We start from the raw sequence: 18,148 nt of genomic DNA, 5'->3' as shown, positions 1-18,148 counted from the left end.
ATATTTTTGAGACAGAGTCTTGCTTTGCCATCCAGGAGTGCAGTGGCACGATCATAGGTGACTTGTCACCTTGAACCCCTGGGCCCAAGCAATCCTCCCACTTCAGCCTCCCAAAATGGTGGGATTACAGGCATGAACTGCTGCACCCAGCCACAAGTAATTTTTGAAAGCTCCTTGGGTGATTCTAAACGCAGCCAGGGTTGAGAACTCTAGAACCTACAATGTACTGGACATTATGTTGGCACTTTCATTATTTCAGCTAATCCTGGCAACAGTACCATGAGGAAGACAGCATCGGAAAGTTTAAGTTGTGATCCCTAAATCCCAAAGCAAGTAAGAGAGAGAGTTGAATCCAGGTCAATCAGACCCAAAAGTCCAAGCTGGTGGCAGCTGAGTCTGTGCAGCTGTGGGCAGAGTGTGGAGTCTGTTTTATGATTCCATCTTTGATTAGAGACAACACTGTCTGGGGTGGAGAAGGGTTCACTGCTGAGCCAGACGCATCTGTTTATTGCACTGAGAACAGTCTGGTTTCTTAGGCCCTCCTCACTAAGAGGGAGCAGGAGAAGGCTTCCTGGGACAGACTTCGAGCAGAAAGAGCCGAGATGAGGCGGCTGGAGGTGGAGAAGAAGAGAAGGGAGCAGGAAGAGCAAAGGCAGCTCCAGCAGGAGCAGCTGGAGAGAGCAAAAAAGATGAAGGAGGAGCTGGAGCTGGAGCAGCAGAGACGTATAGAAGAGATCCGGTAGGTCGGGCGAGCCAAAGAGACTACGGCCATGTTAGGAAGCAGAAGAAAAAGGCAATGGTTGACCTCCCCTAGGGGCAATGTTTGGTTCTGAGGCTCATGCCCTGAAGTTAAAATAGCATGTGTCATTTTTCTCTATCCTCAGTTTTCCTAGGAACAACACTCACCAGAGATAAACTGTAGCGTCTCAACCATGTGCATTGGTACACTCTGCTGAATGTCACTCTCTTTCAAGTTTAGAACCCCATGTGAGGGTTACTCACATTGATGACCCTGAGATCTTCTCGGGAAGGCTCTGAGATTCAGTCCAGCAAACACTTGTCAAGCCCCTGCACTTTGTTGTCTGCACTGTGCTAGGCCTTTCACAGGCCTCAACTGCAATTTAATCTTCACAACCCTGTGAGGCAGGAGTTTTGAAATCCATAAGCATGAAAAATGAACTTAAGACGCCTGCCCCGGAGCACAGAGCTGTGTACTGAAACTTCTAGGCTTCTGGTTTCAAGCCCGCTGGAATCTTTGCTCTTCAATCCTGGCTTCCCTTGGAAAACTGAGTCTCCTGGGAATAGGATGCTCCCTGTGGCCTGTGGGCTGCAGAGCCTCCCCCATGGGCACTGTCTGTTGGCTCATCTCACAAGGATGCCTCGGTGTTTTCTGCCATTTCCCTGACCATCTTGGGTTTTCTCAGCTTGAGGAAACAGAGACTCCAAGAAGAACAGCAGCGGCAGGAGGAGGAGGAGAGAAAGCAGCAGCTCCGGTTGAAAGCAGCTCAGGAGAAAGCGCGGCAACAGCAAGAGGAGTTTCGGAGGAAATTGCGAGAACTACAGAGACAAAAGCAGCAGGAGGAAGCTGAGAGGGCCGGTAAGGAGGTTCTTGAGCTCTTTGCATCTCTCTTCTACTTGGGGCAGAAACATTTTTATCCAACTGTGAGTGTTCATTTATTCCTATCCTAGGCCTTAGTGTGTTAAGCACTCTAAATAATATATAAACTATTTTTTTCAAAGTGATTATGTATGACTATAATGTGTTAATATAGATTTAAATAAGAAAGTAATGACTTGCTTGTGGAAATGACTCCAAAGTCTCGTTCTCAATCCAACAATCTCCTGAACTGGGATCCTGCCCTTCCCTTTGCCCTTTCGGCATTGCTCAAGAGCTACCTAAATTGGAGACACAGCCCTACTCTTTGCTTCCTTCCAGAGCAGATGGAAACAGCCACAAACACCTGGATAGCTTCAGGGCAGACTTTCAGTTGCTGATGTGTGGAATCTTGCCAGCCTCTTTTTAAAAATTATTAGTTTTTTGTTTGTTTGTTTTTGTTATTGTTTTTTTGAGTCGGAGTCTTACGCTGTCACCTGGGCTGGAGTGCAATGACGTGATCTCAGCTCACTGCAACCTCTGCCTCCCGGGTTAAAGCAATTCTCCTGCCTCAGCCTTCCGAGTAGCTGGGATTATAGGCGCCCGCCACCATGCACGGATAATTTTTTGTATTTTTAGTAGAGATGGGGTTTCACTATGTTGGCCAGGCTGGTCTCGAACTCCTGACCTCATGATCTGCCTGCCTTGGCCTCCCAAAGTGCTGGGATTACAGGTGTGAGCCATCGTGCTCAGCCCAATTATTAGTTATTTTTAATTGACATACAATAATTGTACATATTTACAGAGTACAGTGTGATCGTTTGGCACATATACGATATGTAATTATCAAATTGGGGTAATTAGCATATCCATCACTTCAAACATTCATCATTTGTGTTGAGAACATTCAAAATGCACTCTTCTAGCCGGGTGTAGTGGCTCACACCTGTAATCCCAGCACTTTGGGAGGCCTAGGCAGGTGGATCACCTGAGGTCAGGAGTTCAAGACGAGCCTGGCCAACATGGCAGAACCCTGTCTCTACTAAAAATACAAAAATTAGCTGGGGGTAATGGTGTGCACCTGTAGTCCCAGCTACTTCTTGGGAGGCTGAGGCAGGAGAATTGCTTGAACCCAGGAGGCGGAGGTTGCAGTGAGCTGAGATAGTGCCACTGCACTCCAACCTGTCTAAAAAAAAAAAGAAAAAGAAAAAAAAACTGCACTCTTGTAGCTATTTGAAAATATAAGTTATTGTTACAGTCGCCTACAGTGCTATAGAATACTAGAACTTACTCCTTCCATCCAGCTGTAATTTAGTAGTCTTTAACCAACCTCTCCCTACCCACCCCCACCAACCTCCTACCCTTCCCTGCCTCTAGTAACCACTATTCTATTCTCTATTTCCATGAGATCAATGTTTTTCGCTTTCACATGAGTAAAAATGTGTTATTTATTTTTCTATGCCTGGCTTATTTCACTTAATGTAAGTCCTCCCAGGATCATTCACATTGTCGTAAAAGACAGAATTTCATTCTTTTTATGGCTAAGTAGTGTTCCATCATATATATGTACCACATTTTCTTTATCCACTCATCTATTGATGGACATTTATATTGATTCTGTATCTTGGCTATTGTGAAGAGCGTAGCAATAAACACACGGGTGCAAGTATCTCCTCAACATGCTCATCTCCTCTCTTTTGGATATATACCTAGTAGTGGGATTGCTGGGTCCAGCCTCACCTTTGAGGAAGAAATAGGAACTTCAGCAGACAACAGTGTGGCTACTTCCTGGTTCTGGCTGTAGACTGGTCAGTCCAGCTGAGGAAGCACCAAGTTTCTTTTTTTGTTTTTGTTTTGTTTTGTTTTGTTTGTTTTTGAGACAGAGTCTCGCTCTGTCGCCCAGGCTGGAGTGCAGTGGCGTGATCTCGGTTCAATGCAAGCTCCGCCTCCCAGGTTCAGCCATTCTACTGCCCCAGCCTTCCTAGTAGCTGGGACTACAGGCGCCCGCCACCACGCCCACTAATTTTTTTGTATTTTTAGTAGAGACGAAGTTTCGCTGTGTTAGCCAGGATGGTCTCAATCTCCTGACCTCGTAATCTGCCCGCCTCAGCCTCCGAAAGTGCTGGGATTACAGGCATAAGCCACCGCGCCCGGTCAGGAAGCACCAAGTTTTTCTAGACCCTGATCTGACAGCGCTCCCCAACCCAGCTTCATACCACCACATAAACACACCGGGCTCTGGAAAAATTCTTCCCCAAGGCTTTGTATTAATAAAGGACTCTTAAATTAGTAAATTAATCCCCAAGGTACTCCCCAGAGAGGATCTGGCAGCCTGCTAGCAGGTCAACTGCAAAATTGAATCACAGATTTGAGAGTTGGATCCGAAAATTGTTTTCCCCAAAAATGATCCCTGCTGGGCCCACCCCCTTTTCTATTCTGCAGAGGCAGAGAAGCAAAGGCAAGAGGAATTGGAAATGCAGTTAGCAGAAGAACAAAAACACCTGATAGAAATGGCTGAAGAGGAACGGCTGGCGTACCAGCGGCGGAAACAGGAAGCAGAAGAGAAGGCTCGGCTGGAGGCAGAGGAGAGGAGGCAAAAGGAAGAGGAAGCAGCAACACTGGCTCTGGAAGAAGCCACGAAACAAGCCCAGGAACAAGCCAGGTACTGGATATTTGGGCAACAGCTGCCATAGGGGGATGGTTCAAGGGCTTCACTGTCCAGTGCTAGTGCTAGCCTTGCACTGCCTTTAGACAAGAAAAGTCCCCCCACCCGCAGCATGGTTTGGAAGACTGAAAGGCATAGAGGGATTCTTTTGCTGCAGATGTCAAGGATTCCTCCATGGCTTAAAGAAGTTGTAGTGAATCTACAAGGGAGTTTAGAGATATTTACCTCAATCCCCTAGTTTATAGATGAAAAAAGCAAGTCCCAAAGAGGGAAAGGATCTTGATCACAAACAGTGACTTAGGGACAATGCCAGGACCAGATCTAAGACCCCCTGATTTCGAACCCACTGCCTTCCTTGATATCTACTGAATGCCTGTTATGTGCCAAACACTGTTCTAGACACTAGGAATTCAGGAGTAAGCAAGACAGAGAAGATCTCTCTTCCTATCACATTTACATTCTAAGGGTAGGAGTGGGGACAGACTCTAAACAAATATTTTTTAAAGCTAGCAATAAATGCTATGCAGAAAAAATTTAAAGATGTGATAGGACACCGGGCACAGTGGCTCACACGTGTTAATTCCAGCACTTTGGGAGACCAAGAAAAGAGAATTGCTTGAGCTCAGGAGTTCAAGACCAGCCTAGGCAACTAAGTGAAACCCCCATCCCTACAAAAAAAATCAAAAAATTAGCCGGGTGTGGTCATGAATGCCTGTGGTCCCAGCTACATGGGAGGCTGAGGCAGGAGAATCGCTTGAACCTGGGAGGTCAAGGCTGCAGTGAGCCAAGATCAAGTCACCGTGCTCCAGCCTGGGTGACAGAGCAAGACTCTCTTTAAAAATAAAAAAAAAAGGCAGGGGCTGCCAGATGCAGTGGCTCACGCCTATAATCCTAGCACTTTCAGAGGCTGAGGCGGGTGGGTCACCTGAGGTCAGAAGTTTGAGACCAGCCTGGTCAACATGGTGAAACCTCATCTCTACTAAACATACAAAAAGTAGCTGGGCATAGTGGCAGGCGCCTGTCATTCCAGCTACTCGGGAGGCTTGAAACTGGAAGGTGGAGGTTGCAGTGAACCGAGATCGTGCCATTGCACTCCAGCCTGGGCGACAGGAGCAAGGCTCTGTCTCAAAAAAAAAAAAAAAAAGGATGTGATAGGATTGCAAGTGGCTCATTTTAATTGGCTAGCCAGGGCAAGACCTCTCAAAAGAGGTGTCATATATGGTGAAACTTGAATAACAAAGAGCCACATAAACATCTGAGAGAAAAATATTCCAGCAAGTAAACAGTAAATACAAAGGTCTGAAGAAAGAAATGAGACTGGCATGTTGGAAGAATAAAAGACAGTATGGACGGAATGAAGTGGACGAAGGGCAAAGAATACTTCCAGATGAAGTTAGGGATGTGGGCCAAGACCAGACCTAACATGAGGGCCTTGTTAGAAGAAAAAGCACAGAATCAAAGTCATCCGGGGCCAGGGGAATTTTCCCCCTTTACTCTCCTACAATAGTGATTATCATTGCATCTTTCTGATAATAAAAACTGAGGTATGTATTTCAATTGACTCTTTAAAAGCTAGGTCCTCTATAGTTGCTACATCATGAACTTCCCTTCCTTAGTGAAGGCAACTAATAATCGTCCCTCTTTAGAACCACCAAAGTAGAAGGGTAAAGAGGCACAACCCTGAAAACCATGTGATTCCAACGTTAACTGTAAATGCTTTTCCCCTTGATATTTGTCCACAACTTAAGCTGAATCTAAGATGATAAATACTCTTTAGGGGACCAAAAAGAGAAGGCAGCCAGTGCAACTCAATTTCAAGGTTGTCTACTAACCTTGAGTTCTTCCTTCTCTGGACTTTCCTCAGCTGTTAGGTGAATTACAAAATGGATCATTAGGAAAGCCCTGACTCCATTTCAAAATTATGTATTCCATGTACCATAGAAGCAGAATTAGCTTCCTAAATATTGAGACCACAGGCAAACTATTGTTCCAACTTTCCACACGAGAAGAAAACTGACGGTCATCCGAGGGAAATCTGGGCAATTTATAAGGCTAGTCCAAGTAGCTGAAAGCAGAAAACCAAATAACTAAGGGAATGAGGGGAAGAGCCTCACTCTACCAAGACTCAGGAGAATCTGATACTAACTGGCTCTATTTCATCTTCACTGTGTGACACTGGCCCAGGTACTTTAACTTCTCTGGCCCGTTTCCTCACCCCACCCCCCTTTTTTTTGAGACAGAGTCTCACTCTGTTGCCCAGGCTGGAGTACAGTGGCACAATGTCGGCTTACTGCAACCTCCACCTCCCAGATTCAAGAGATTTGTGCCTCAGCCTCCCAAGTAGCTGGGAGTACAGGCACGTGCCACCATGCTGGCTAGTTTTTATATTTGTATTTTTTATTTTTTTATTTTCAAATCTTCAAAATAGTCTTTATTCTACATTTTTAGCATAAAAATTCCACAAGTTAACTGCACTACAGTGTAGAGAGAGACATACAATGCTGAACTTCCAGAACAGTCAATGGTACAAACATCACAGGTACAGAACTCACAATTTAGATGAACTGAAGTTACAAGATAAAATAAAATCCAATTTCAGAAAACAAAAATCAAAACATTAAGGATCCCTGAAATATTCTTAACCTTAATGAGATTTCACTGGACTCAAGTCATTTTGTAGTGAGGCATTCACAATATGACCCTATTAACCCAGTCCAGGAATTTTGGGGAGCCAAATGAGTGGCTGCATCAGACACTCTGACAAAAAAATGGTAACCAATTTTTGATCTGAAAACTCCTCTTAATTTGGCTCTAAACCATCAATCAGGCTTTTGAAATGCATCTTCCTCCTTGCCCCTCATAACTTTTTTTTTTTGAGACGGAGTCTCCCTCTGTTGCCAGGCTGGAGTGCAGTGGCGCAATCTCGGCTCACTGCAACCTCTGCCTCCCGGGTTCAAGCGATTCTCCTGCCTCAGTTTCCTGAGTAGCTGGGATTACAGGCACATGCCACCACACCTGGCTAATTTTTGTATTTTTAGTAGAGATGGGGTTTCACCACGTTGGCCAGGATGGTCTCTATCTCTTGACCTCGTGATCCGCCCACCTCGGTCTCCCAAAGTGCTGGGATTACAGGTGTGAGCCACTGCACCCAGCCACCTCTCATATTTTAAACTAACTGTTGTTCACAGTACAGTCTGCACGATATCGTTGTTCAAACATAGCTCAGTTTTTCTGGCACCAAAATAAATTTGGGTTAGGTTCGTGTATGCAGAGACAACCTATGAGGAGGTCCCAAAAGGCACCCTCCACTTTTGCCTGAGGAAATACGAAAGCAGAAGTAATGGGATCTGTGCTTGGGGCACAGAGGGGGTTTCAGAGGATCCTTATGAAAGAATAGTTAAAAGATGACAAGTGGGGAGAAGTGCAAGGAAAGAAGGAAATTGACTGGCTTTCAGTCCTGCACCATTGATTCAATGGAGACTGGCGGGAGGAAATGGAAGACTAGGGTTGGAGATGGGATGGGTGGGGCAAGGGATGTAAAGGAAAAGGCACACACTAATGTATTCCATTTGTAACAAGTAATGTAAATCAAAGACTTAAAGGAGATTAAAGACCAATCAGAATAATTTTGGAACTTTTTTTTTTTTTTTTTTTTTTTTTGGTGACGGAGTTTCGCTCTTGTTGCCCAGGCTGGAGTGCAATGGTGCGATCTCGGCTCACCGCAACCTCCACTTGCCAGGTTCAAGCAATTCTCCTGCCTCAGCCTCCCGAGTAGCTGGGATTACAGGCATGCGCCACTATGCCCGGCTAAGTTTGTATTTTTAGTAGAGACGGGGTTTCTCCATGTTGGTCAGGCTTGTCTCGAACTCCTGACCTCAGGTGATCCGCCAGCCTCAGCTTCCCAAAGTGCTGGGATTACAGGCGTGAGCCACCACGCCTGGCCGTAATTTGGCAACTTTAATTCTTAGGAAGATCAAAGTTCCCTCCAAACCTAATTTGATGTTTTATTACTAACAGCAAAGACCAGTATGGCACAGTATTACTCCAGAGAAATTAAAGGAAGATCCTTAGGGCAGCTTCACCCACATTCATTTTATGAATGGATACCTCCCCTACCTCAAAATGCTTTAGCGAGGTACTGCTACCATTACATGGTTCCTTATTAAATTTGAAAAGTGCCTGAAAGTTAGGGCACCAGAAAGACATCCCAACAACATGTGTCTAAACTGCAACTTCAGGTCAATATGACTACAGCAGTTACATTGTGAGAAGTGCTAAAGGTATGTGATGTCTTTCCCGGCACAAAGGTGGCCTTGGTTCCTCACCAGATGGTGTAGCCACCATCTGATTCACCCATGAAGAAGCTCCCCTTCCACTGAGTTACGAGGACATTGGCTCCCTGCATGACTGCAAGCTGAGCAGCACTGGGAGGGCATCCAGGAGGTGGACGAGGAATGTTGCCAGCAGTAGCCCCAGCTCCAAATCTGGCACCTGCATCATACCCTCCTTCCACCAGCACTGTGGAGCCAGGTGGATAGATAGGACCAACTGGATAATAAGCCATGGGGATGGTGGAACCTAAAGACCCAACAGCCACAGACTGGGCCATGGGAAGATAGAGAGAGGCTCCAAGAAATGCGGCTGACGTGGGGACTGTGGCAGCGCCTGGGTGCACAAAGCTTGGATGATAGAGCTCTGAGTAGGCAGTTGGAGCATCAGTATAGGGTGGAGCCTGAGAAAGATACAAGGTCTAAGGGTATACTGGATTCCCAGGAGGCTGCACAGGCTAGGCTGGCTGTGTTGGATATTGACCTTTGCTGTTCGTGGTGGCTGCTGGTCCGGTTCGTCTCAGCGTCGGGGACGGTTATCTTTTCCGTCCTCTTCCTGTTCAGAGCCACTTCGTGTCACGTGACAGTCCATCCGTCTAGCGTCACCCAACGCCTGAGTGGCGCTGCTGGCGCAGTTTTTGTATTTTTAGTAGAGACGGGGTTTCACCATGTTGCTCAGGCTGATCTCAAACACCTGGCCTATCTGCCCGCCTCTACCTCCCAAAGTGCTGGGATTACAGGCATGAGCCACTGCACCTGGCCCGTTTCCTCATCTCTTAAATGAGGGAGTCCTTTCCAGCAGTATAAGAACTGTGAATTACGCCTTTCCTTTTACTTTTCCAGTAGGAGGCTCATGGTACTCCAAAACTTGTATGTAAATTTACTAAATGAAGAGTATGATCTTCCACTAAAATCCAAGAACAGCCTTAAGTCTAACTGATAATTATTCAAATCTAAAGTTATCTTGCTGGCTTATAAGGACAATTTCTAGGGTGCTTAATCATTATTGGAATTGGGGTGGGGTTGTCTCCTTAGGCAAAAAGCTGCTTTGGAGAAACATCTTCATTTCTATCAAGAACTCCATAAGGAAGCCAGTGGCCTGCAGTGGACACAGAACATTTCCAGACCATGGGTTTACTCTTATTTCCAGTTCCTACAAATACCCAGGCCTTAAGGTTAGAAGAAAACTAAAAAGTAAGTTGGGACGTGGTGAAAGAAAAGGAGAAACTTCCCTTTATAATAAAGTTCTAGGGGCCAGGCACAGTGGCTCATGCATGTAATCCCAGCACTTTGAGAGGCTGAGGCAGGAGGCTTGCTTGAGGCCAGGAGTTTGAGACCATCCTAGGCAACATAGTGGAAACCCCATCTTTATATAAAAAAAAAATGTTTAATTAGCCAGGCATGGTGGGGTGTGCCTCTAATCCCAGCTACTCAGGAGGCTGAAGCAGGAGGATCGCTTGAGCCTAAGACTTCCAGGCTGCACTGAGCTATGATGGTGCCACTGTACTGCAGCCTGGGTGACAGAGTGGGACCCTGTCTCGTAAGAAAAAAAAAAAAGTTCCATTCTGAGCCCAGTTAGTTCCATTTGATCTGGTTAACCTCAACCCACACCCAAGATATTCTCTCCTCTGGAACCTCCATTTCCACCACCCCTCCACAACTCACACACATTATTCAACCCAGTTGAACTCTTCATTCACCTAAATCCTTTATGTTCTCCAGAACCACATAAATCCAGAAGCCTTGGTGCCTAAAACTGCCCATAATTTCAGTCTGAAACACTAGCATGGTCTTAGGATAGTCAAAGTATTTCATTTCAGTCAATGTATCTGAAAGAGTTGTAGATAAATGAAAATTTTGTAATGCAAATAATTTTGAATTAGCTCAGAGAAATTTATATATTCAAATATATATTAAGAATTTTATTATACATCTCTCTATAAAGCAAAACCACAACCATTTCACCCTAAGAATCTAAAACGTAATGTCTATTTAGAACAATGCATATTTGCAATCACTTGATAAATGTTCATTTCAGCAAAATCAGCTGTTTTATGAGGCCATTCTCACATCCCCAAAGTATAGATTCTAGAGCTGCACTGCTGAGTGCATAGCACCAGCTGCATGTAGCTATTTAAACTTGTTAAAACATTCTTTAGTCACAACACCCCCATTTCAAGTGCTCAGTGGTCATGTGTGGTTACCGGCTACAGTATTGGAAAGCACAGATGTAGAATATTTCCATGACAGGAAGTTCTATTGGGCAGCATTATTCTAGAGCACTGAACATTAATAAATCTTGAGTTTTAGCCCCTGTGCCCTGAAGAATTAACCACCCACAAAATTTCCCCAGTTGAAAAAATTACATTGACTCTACCAGGATGTGGAGGCTCGCTCTGTCGCCCAGGCTGGAGTGCAGTGACATAATCTCGGCTCACTGCAAGCTTCACCTCCCGGGTTCACGCCATTCTCCTGCCTCAGCTTCCCGAGTAGCTGAGACTACAGGCTTTAAACTTTTAAGTTTGTTGTTGTTGTTTTGAGACGGAGTCTCGCTCTGTCGCCAGGCTGGAGTGCAGTGGTGTGATCTCGGCTCACTGCAACCTCCGCCTCCCGGGTTCAAGCGGTTCTCCTGCCTCAGCCTCCCAAGTAGCTGGGATAACAGGCACAGTCTACCACGCCCAGCTAATTTTTGTATTTTTAGTAGAGACAGGGTTTCACCATGTTGGCCAGGCTGGTCTCGATCTCCTGACCTCAAGATCCGCCCACCTCGGCCTCCCAAAGTGCTGGGATTACAGGCGTGAGCCACCGCACCCGGCTGTTAGTTTGCTTTAGTAAGCAGAAAACACTTTCAAAGATACATGTGAATGACAGCTGCTATTTTTCTTGTAGCTGATTCAAAGTACTCATTATAAAGTTGTTTTTTTTTTTTTTTTTTGAGACGGAGTCTTGCTCTGTCACCCAGGCTGGAGTGCAGTGGGGCGATCTCAGCTCACTGCAAGCTCCGCCTCCTGGGTTCCTGCCATTCTCCTGCCTCAGCCTCCCAAGTAGCTGGGACTACAGGTGCCCACCACCATGCCTGGCGAATTTTTTATATTTTTAGTAGAGACGGGGTTTCACCGTGTTAGCCAGGATGGTCTCAATCTCCTGACTTTGTGATCCGCCTACCTCGGCCTCCCAGAGTGCTGGGATTACAGGCGTAAGCCACTGCGCCTGGCATTTTTTTTTTTTTTTTTTTGACAGGGTCTCACTCTGTTGTCCAAACTAGAGTGCAGTGGCGCAATCACAGCTCACTGCAGCCTTGACCTCCTGGGCTCAAAAGATCCTCCCACCTCAGCCTCCCAAGTAGCTGGGACTACAGGCACGTACCACCACACTTGGCTAATTCGTATATTTTTAGTACAGACGGGGTTTCATCATGATGCTCAGGCTGGTCTCAAAATCCTGGGCTCGAGTTATCTGCCCACCTCAGCCTTCCAAAGAGCTGGGATTATAGGCACGAGCTGCTGTGCCTGGCCCAGGATGAGACTTGATTATTTATCTTTAACATCTCTTTTAATATTTAATAAAATATCCCTTTAACAAAATGGATGAAGAAAGATATTTTTAGCATACAAGTTATATAAAAGAATGTTATTTAAATCCAGAGCATCTGAACCTGAATTTTTTCACAAATTTCTTTTGGCCCTACTCTATACTTCACTGTCCACAGATGAAAAGCTTAATATTTGCAAGTAATCCCCTCCAATTCCTCATTAATGTTTGTAAGGTATTTGCTTTCTACAGAAATTACACCTTTACAACCCAGAAATCCAACTTATTTGTATTCTGTATTGCTGTTATTAGATGTGCTTAGATTTGATACTTATTTTAACTCCTTGTTTTCTGTAAAAATTAAATAGAAATAAAACAGTCAAACACTAGACAGTATCAGTCATACTGAATTTAAATATGTCATATAAACGTTTTCTCAAGCTTGTGGACCCTACCTGGACATTCATTCATTCAATCAATTCATTCACTACTACTTAATCAGGTAAGAAAGGAGCATCTCAAATAATTCAACCCACAACAGAACAAACACTTGAGGATAACATCCTTGTGGGGGAAATTACCATTGCTGACTTTATTTTCTCCCTTCTGTTACAGATTTAGGATGCTGTAGTCAAGCACCAGATAAGAGTGACTTCACTAAATGTTATTCAAGGTCCCTTCAGAAATCTGATAATCTGTTAAAATTTTTGTTGTGAAATGCCTATTTTATCAGCACTGCTAATCAGATAAGCACACATTTAAGTTAACCATAGCAGAGTGCAATGCATTTAGAAAAATCCAAAAAACTAAAAACAAGAAAATTACTTCCCCGGTAGCTAAGTCCCACCAAAATCCTGAGCGTCTTCAGACATTCAGAAACGCAAACAAAATTAAGATACCAAACTATAGATCACATAGTTCAAATACCCAATCAGATCTGTTATTCAATCTTGACAGAAATATGCAACTCATGAGGATTTTCTTAAAATGGACCTACTTCCTAGTCACTGTTTAATGAATATAATGATAAATATCAGGTGACAATCTAAAAGCTCTAACTTATACCATACAAATAATTTTTCAGTTAGGGTCAAACATAAGAATTATAAGACCAAGCCAATCAATCTCTTTCTCAAAAGGTGACTTGAGTAGGTATGTAAGCTATAATAGTTTATAAAATGCATTCAAAGTGGATTTTATTTGGTCTTCTCAAGTAGTTAGATGACATTCTATTTGAGATAACATGAAACTGGACTGTATGTATGCATAGATGTAGTCAATTCTGTGATTCATTAGCATTAAAAGTTAAGCCCTCTAATAGGAACAAACTAATCTGATATTTTAGTTTTACACAAAGTTTAAATATTTAAGATAAAAAGAAATAAGGCTGGGCCAGGCACAGTGGCTCACGCCTGTAATTCCCCAGCACTTTGGGAGGCCAAGGCAGGCAGATCACAAGGTTAAGCGATCGAGACCATCCTGGCCAACATGGTGAAACCCTATCTCTACTAAAAATACAAAAATTAGCCAGGCGTAGTGGCACACGCCTGTAGTCCCAGCTACTCGGGAGGCTGAGGCAGAAGAATCACTTGAACCCGGGAGGCAGAGGTTGCAGGGAGCCAAGATCACGCCACTATACTCCAGCCTGTGTGACAGAGTGAGACTCCGTCTAAAAAAAAAAAAAAAAAGATATAAAGAAATAAAAGGAAAACATAAAATATACCAAACCTTACCATTTTGTACCTTGTTAAAGGAAGAACTGAAATTATCAATAAAAATCCATTAAGAATTTTTGGCATGCCCATTTATTCAACATGATTAGGTAACTGTATCATATATATGCACCATACAGGAATATCAAGTTTTTAAAAAAACAGAACACTGAGTATTTAAAAGGTATTGTGGCCTTAATTAAATCCTTGATTCAGAAGGCACTTCAGTAACTTTCAGTGCTTCAAAGTCATTAACATCATCACTGTATAGTAATGAAGAAAAAATCTGTACCATGTGCAATTTCCAGTATTTATGCAAGAAAAACTTATTTTAGGCATTTTTTTCTTTCTATACAATTAAAATAAAATAAGCATTAGTACGATTTTTACAAATATTGTTTATTTTAATGAAGCTGGTACAGACAATGTCCATTTAAAACCCATATCCCAGGCCAAAAAGTACAAATAAAATCAAAAAGAGCAGTGTTCTGTTGTATTCATTTCTGCATGTATAGCTTTATTAATTGCTAATGAAAATTAGAACTTTTCTGGGATCTTCTGACAAGATTTTTAAAAAATCTTAAAATGCCTTTTCTTCAGTGAAGCCATCTTTGGAGTTAGTCATTACTCTCACCTTATCTGTCATCTTGACTTCAACCTGATATTCCTCTTCTTTTGGTCCAGACCCTCAAATTTTAAAAGTAGCTTCAAGTTAAGGAAAGGTCATTTTTCCACAGTTCAGTTCTCTGAAAAACTTCCATCTCCCACTGAAAGTCACAGTCCAGGAGTGAAGTAATCACATGCTAGAACATCAGGGCCAATTGGAAAGTCATTATGAACACTTGCATTGGTCGATCTTATTTATCACCACAAGCCTGAAAATGCAATGTCCTGAAAAAGGTGGCCTCTCTGTGCACACGTAATTTTTAAAAAGGAGAGGATAATATGAAGGGGACTGAGGCTTGATCACCAAAAATCAGCACAATGAAAACAAACAATAATGAATAATGAGCACTAGAATTCAAATTACCAGATGTTTCAAAGAGATGGGGTGCCAGTTTTCAATTCCGTTTTGAACACCACATTACAAAAGAACTATTTTTAAAAATAAAAAAGGATTGAGGGAAAAGAAAAAAAATAAAAAGAATATCTAAACTGTTGAATGACCCCCCGTTTGTTCCTGATAAACTTCAATCACATCTTCTTCCTCCATTCCCAGCTGTAAGAGGAAAGAAAAATGTTAGTAGAATATAAAAGCAGTTTTTAAATTGACTACAATTATGTGGCCACTAATTTAAAAGCGCAAAGAGATCCAAATGTGACCCATACTTACACTCCTCTAACATTAAGAATCCTGTGTTCTTTAATCTAAAGAATATAGAGGTGTCTTTCCTTCTGATTCTGTGTATTGAGTTATTCATCTTACTCCTGAGTCAATTTCACTTCCCAGTTTATTCGCTATATAAAACTGAAGTGTTTTTGACAGCCATGTTAAAGAACTTTTAAATCTAATGAAACATGTATTTAATAGTTTAAATGATAGTTTAATAGGATATATCTAATTTGGTTTTTTTTTTTTTTTTGAGACAGGGTCTGATTATATTGCCCAGGCTGGAGTACAGTGGCACAATCTCAGCTCACTGCAACCTCAGCCTCCTGGGCTCAACCTCAGCTCACTGCAACCTCAGCATCCTGGGCTCAACCAATCCTCCTACCTCAGCCTCCCAAGTAGCTAGCACTACAAGCGTGCGCCACCATACCTGGCTACTTTTTCTATTTTTAGTAGAGATGGGGTTCCGCCATGTTGCCCAAGCTGGTCTCAACTCCTGACCTGCAGTGATCCAGCCTGCCTCAGCCTCCCAAAGTGCTGGGATTGCACGCGTGGGCCACTACGCCTGACCAAAAAGTTTTAAATTTTATAGGTAACATTTTTGTGCAGAATTTTAAATATGAAAATTAAGTATGTTAAGAAATCTAAACATAACACATGTGAATTTAGGATTTTAAAGTGATCAGAATGGCTCTAGAAGTGTTAAGCTATCTTGGTCGTGGAACATACTTGAATATTTAAATAATTATTAAACATGCTTTTAGGCCAGGTGCAGTGGGTCACACCTGTAATCTCAGCACTTTAGGAGGCTGGGGGGGCGGTCGATCACCTGAGGTCAGGAGTTCGAGACCAGCCTGACCAGCATGGTGAACCCTCGTCTCTACTAAAAATACAAAATTAGCCAGGCGTGGTGGTGCATGCCTGTAATCCCAGCTACTCAGGAGGCTGAGGCAGGAGAATCGCTTGAACCCGGGAGGCAGAGGTTGCAGTGAGCAGAGATTGAGCCATTGCACTCCAGCCTGGGCAACAAGAGCAAAACTCCATCTCAAAAAAAAAAAAAAAAAAAAAAAAAAGGATGCTTTTAAAACAATTTTCATTGCCCATATAGCATGGTAAATACTGCAAGGAATAAAATTCCAAATGTTATTAGAAACCTTCAAAACAGGAAGACAGCATGAGTCCTTGAGCTATAAAGAATATAAAGCTACAAACTTCAAGAAGTACATTAATAGAGACAAGTGAACAACAGCACAGGAGGGTCACTCCCTAAAGACCTACTCTCTCCCACTGCCCCAACATTCCTCTGAAAAGATAATCTCTTAATTACAAGGGATGTGTAAGGCATGTGTCAGTAAAATGTATTAGGTATCTACTGTACGGTCCCAGAGATTTTGCCAAGTTAAAGGAAAGTAAAAGATGAGTTTGGAACTTCTTACTGTGCCAGAAAGTAAGGAAGTGTTCAAGAAGGTGGTGGACACTAAACCTAAGGGGAATATTTGATGAGAAAGGGGATATTCACATAGTTTCAAAGTGTGTCCCCTCAAATTACTTAATTGTAACAGGAAAAGCAGTTAACTACAAAGTTAAAAAAAAAAAAAAAAGACAACACTTAAACTAAGTGATCAAAGCCTGGGCACATAGGGAGACTCCATCTCTACAAAAAATTTAAAAGTTAGCAGAGCATGGTGGCACATGCCTGTAATCCCAGCTATTCAGGAGGCTGATAGTGATAGTCAGGATTGCTCGAGCCCAGGAGTTTGTGGCTGCAGTGAGCTATGACTACATTCTAGTAGTCATACTAGAAAAACATACTTTTTTTTTTTTTTTTTTTTTTTTTTTTTTGAGACAAGGGACTCCTTGCTCTGTTATCCAGGCTCGTCTCGAACTCTTAGGCTCACTCAAGTGATCCTCCCGCTTCAGCCTCCCAAGCAGCTAGGACTATAGGCATGCACCACCAATCCCAGCTATCAAATTCTACACAATGTTATTTTATTTTATTTACTTTATTTATTTTTGAGACAGGTTCTCACTCTGTCACCTAGGCTGGAGAACAGTGACACGACCAGGGCTCACTGCAGCCTCGACCTCCTGGGCTCAAGTGATCCTTCCACCTCAGCCCCCCCAAGTACCTGGGACTACAAGCATGCACCACTAAGCCTAGTTAATTTTTTTTTTCTTTTTTTTTGAGACGGAGTCTTGCTCTGTTGCCCAGGCTGGAGTGCAGTGGCGTGATCTCGGCTCACTGCAACCTCCGCCTCCCGGGTTCAAGCAATTCTTCTGCCTCAGCCTCCCGAGTAGCTGGGACTACAGGTGCGTACCACCACGCCCGGCTAATTTTTGTATTTTTAGTAGAGACGGGGTTTCACCATACTGGCCAGGCTGGTCTTGAACTCCTGACCTCGTGATCCGCCCACCTCGGCCTCCCAAAGTGCTGGGATTACAGGCATAAGCCACTGCACCTGGCCAATTTTTTTTTATTTTTAGTAGAGACGGGTTTTCGTCATGTTGCCCAGGCTGGTCTCGAACTCCAGGACTCAAGCAATCCACCCACTTTGGCCTCCCAAAGTGCTAGGATTACAAGTATAAGCCACCGTGCCTGGCCCAAATGCTGTGCAATTTTAATTGGTGAATCTAAGGAACAGGTATACAGGAGAGTATTATACTATTCTCACAATTCAGTAAGTTTGAAATGTTTTCAAAATAAAAAATTAATAACCCTATATTGTTCCCACTATCAGAAATATCAGTAATGTTACTCTGTGTATGAAGGGAATCTATGTATATAGATACACACACACATACACACACACACACACACACACACACACACACACTACTTTGAGATATCTCTATAGAGGGAAGATGGGTGGAATATAAAAGCAAAGCAAACCGCTCATAGAATAAAAAAATCAAATGAAGACAGAGAAGCATAAAAAAATAGGATAAAACAAGATGACAGAGCCAAATATATTAATATACACCATGCTT

General features: G+C 43.1%; 2 protein-coding genes and 1 pseudogene across 2 annotated transcripts in view; 1 reads left to right on the top strand and 2 right to left on the bottom strand.

Moving 5' to 3' along the window:
• Window positions 1-9,859, top strand: part of KIAA2012 (KIAA2012 ortholog) — a 129,622-nt gene extending 119,763 nt beyond the window's left edge. The window contains exons 20-23 of the mRNA XM_032754924.2: window positions 537-739; window positions 1,425-1,597; window positions 4,037-4,256; window positions 9,623-9,859. Coding sequence (XP_032610815.1) covers window positions 537-739; window positions 1,425-1,597; window positions 4,037-4,256; window positions 9,623-9,761 — 735 coding nt within the window. The 3' untranslated portion in view covers window positions 9,762-9,859. The remainder of the gene's footprint in view (window positions 1-536; window positions 740-1,424; window positions 1,598-4,036; window positions 4,257-9,622) is intronic.
• On the bottom strand, window positions 8,540-9,442 carry LOC116809384 (DAZ-associated protein 2-like; annotated as a pseudogene).
• A 4,349-nt stretch (window positions 9,860-14,208) lies between the features above and the next one.
• The window catches only part of SUMO1 (small ubiquitin like modifier 1), a 33,451-nt gene continuing 29,511 nt past the window's right edge, over window positions 14,209-18,148 (bottom strand). Inside the window, exon 5 of the mRNA XM_032754922.2 lies at window positions 14,209-15,049. Within this exon, the coding sequence (XP_032610813.1) occupies window positions 14,981-15,049 (69 nt within the window). The 3' untranslated portion in view covers window positions 14,209-14,980. The remainder of the gene's footprint in view (window positions 15,050-18,148) is intronic.

Source organism: Hylobates moloch, unplaced genomic scaffold (genome assembly GCF_009828535.3).
Source record: "Hylobates moloch isolate HMO894 unplaced genomic scaffold, HMol_V3 SCAFFOLD_1, whole genome shotgun sequence".
Lineage (NCBI taxonomy): Eukaryota > Metazoa > Chordata > Mammalia > Primates > Hylobatidae > Hylobates > Hylobates moloch.
This window is presented reverse-complemented; position numbering and strand designations above follow the sequence as displayed.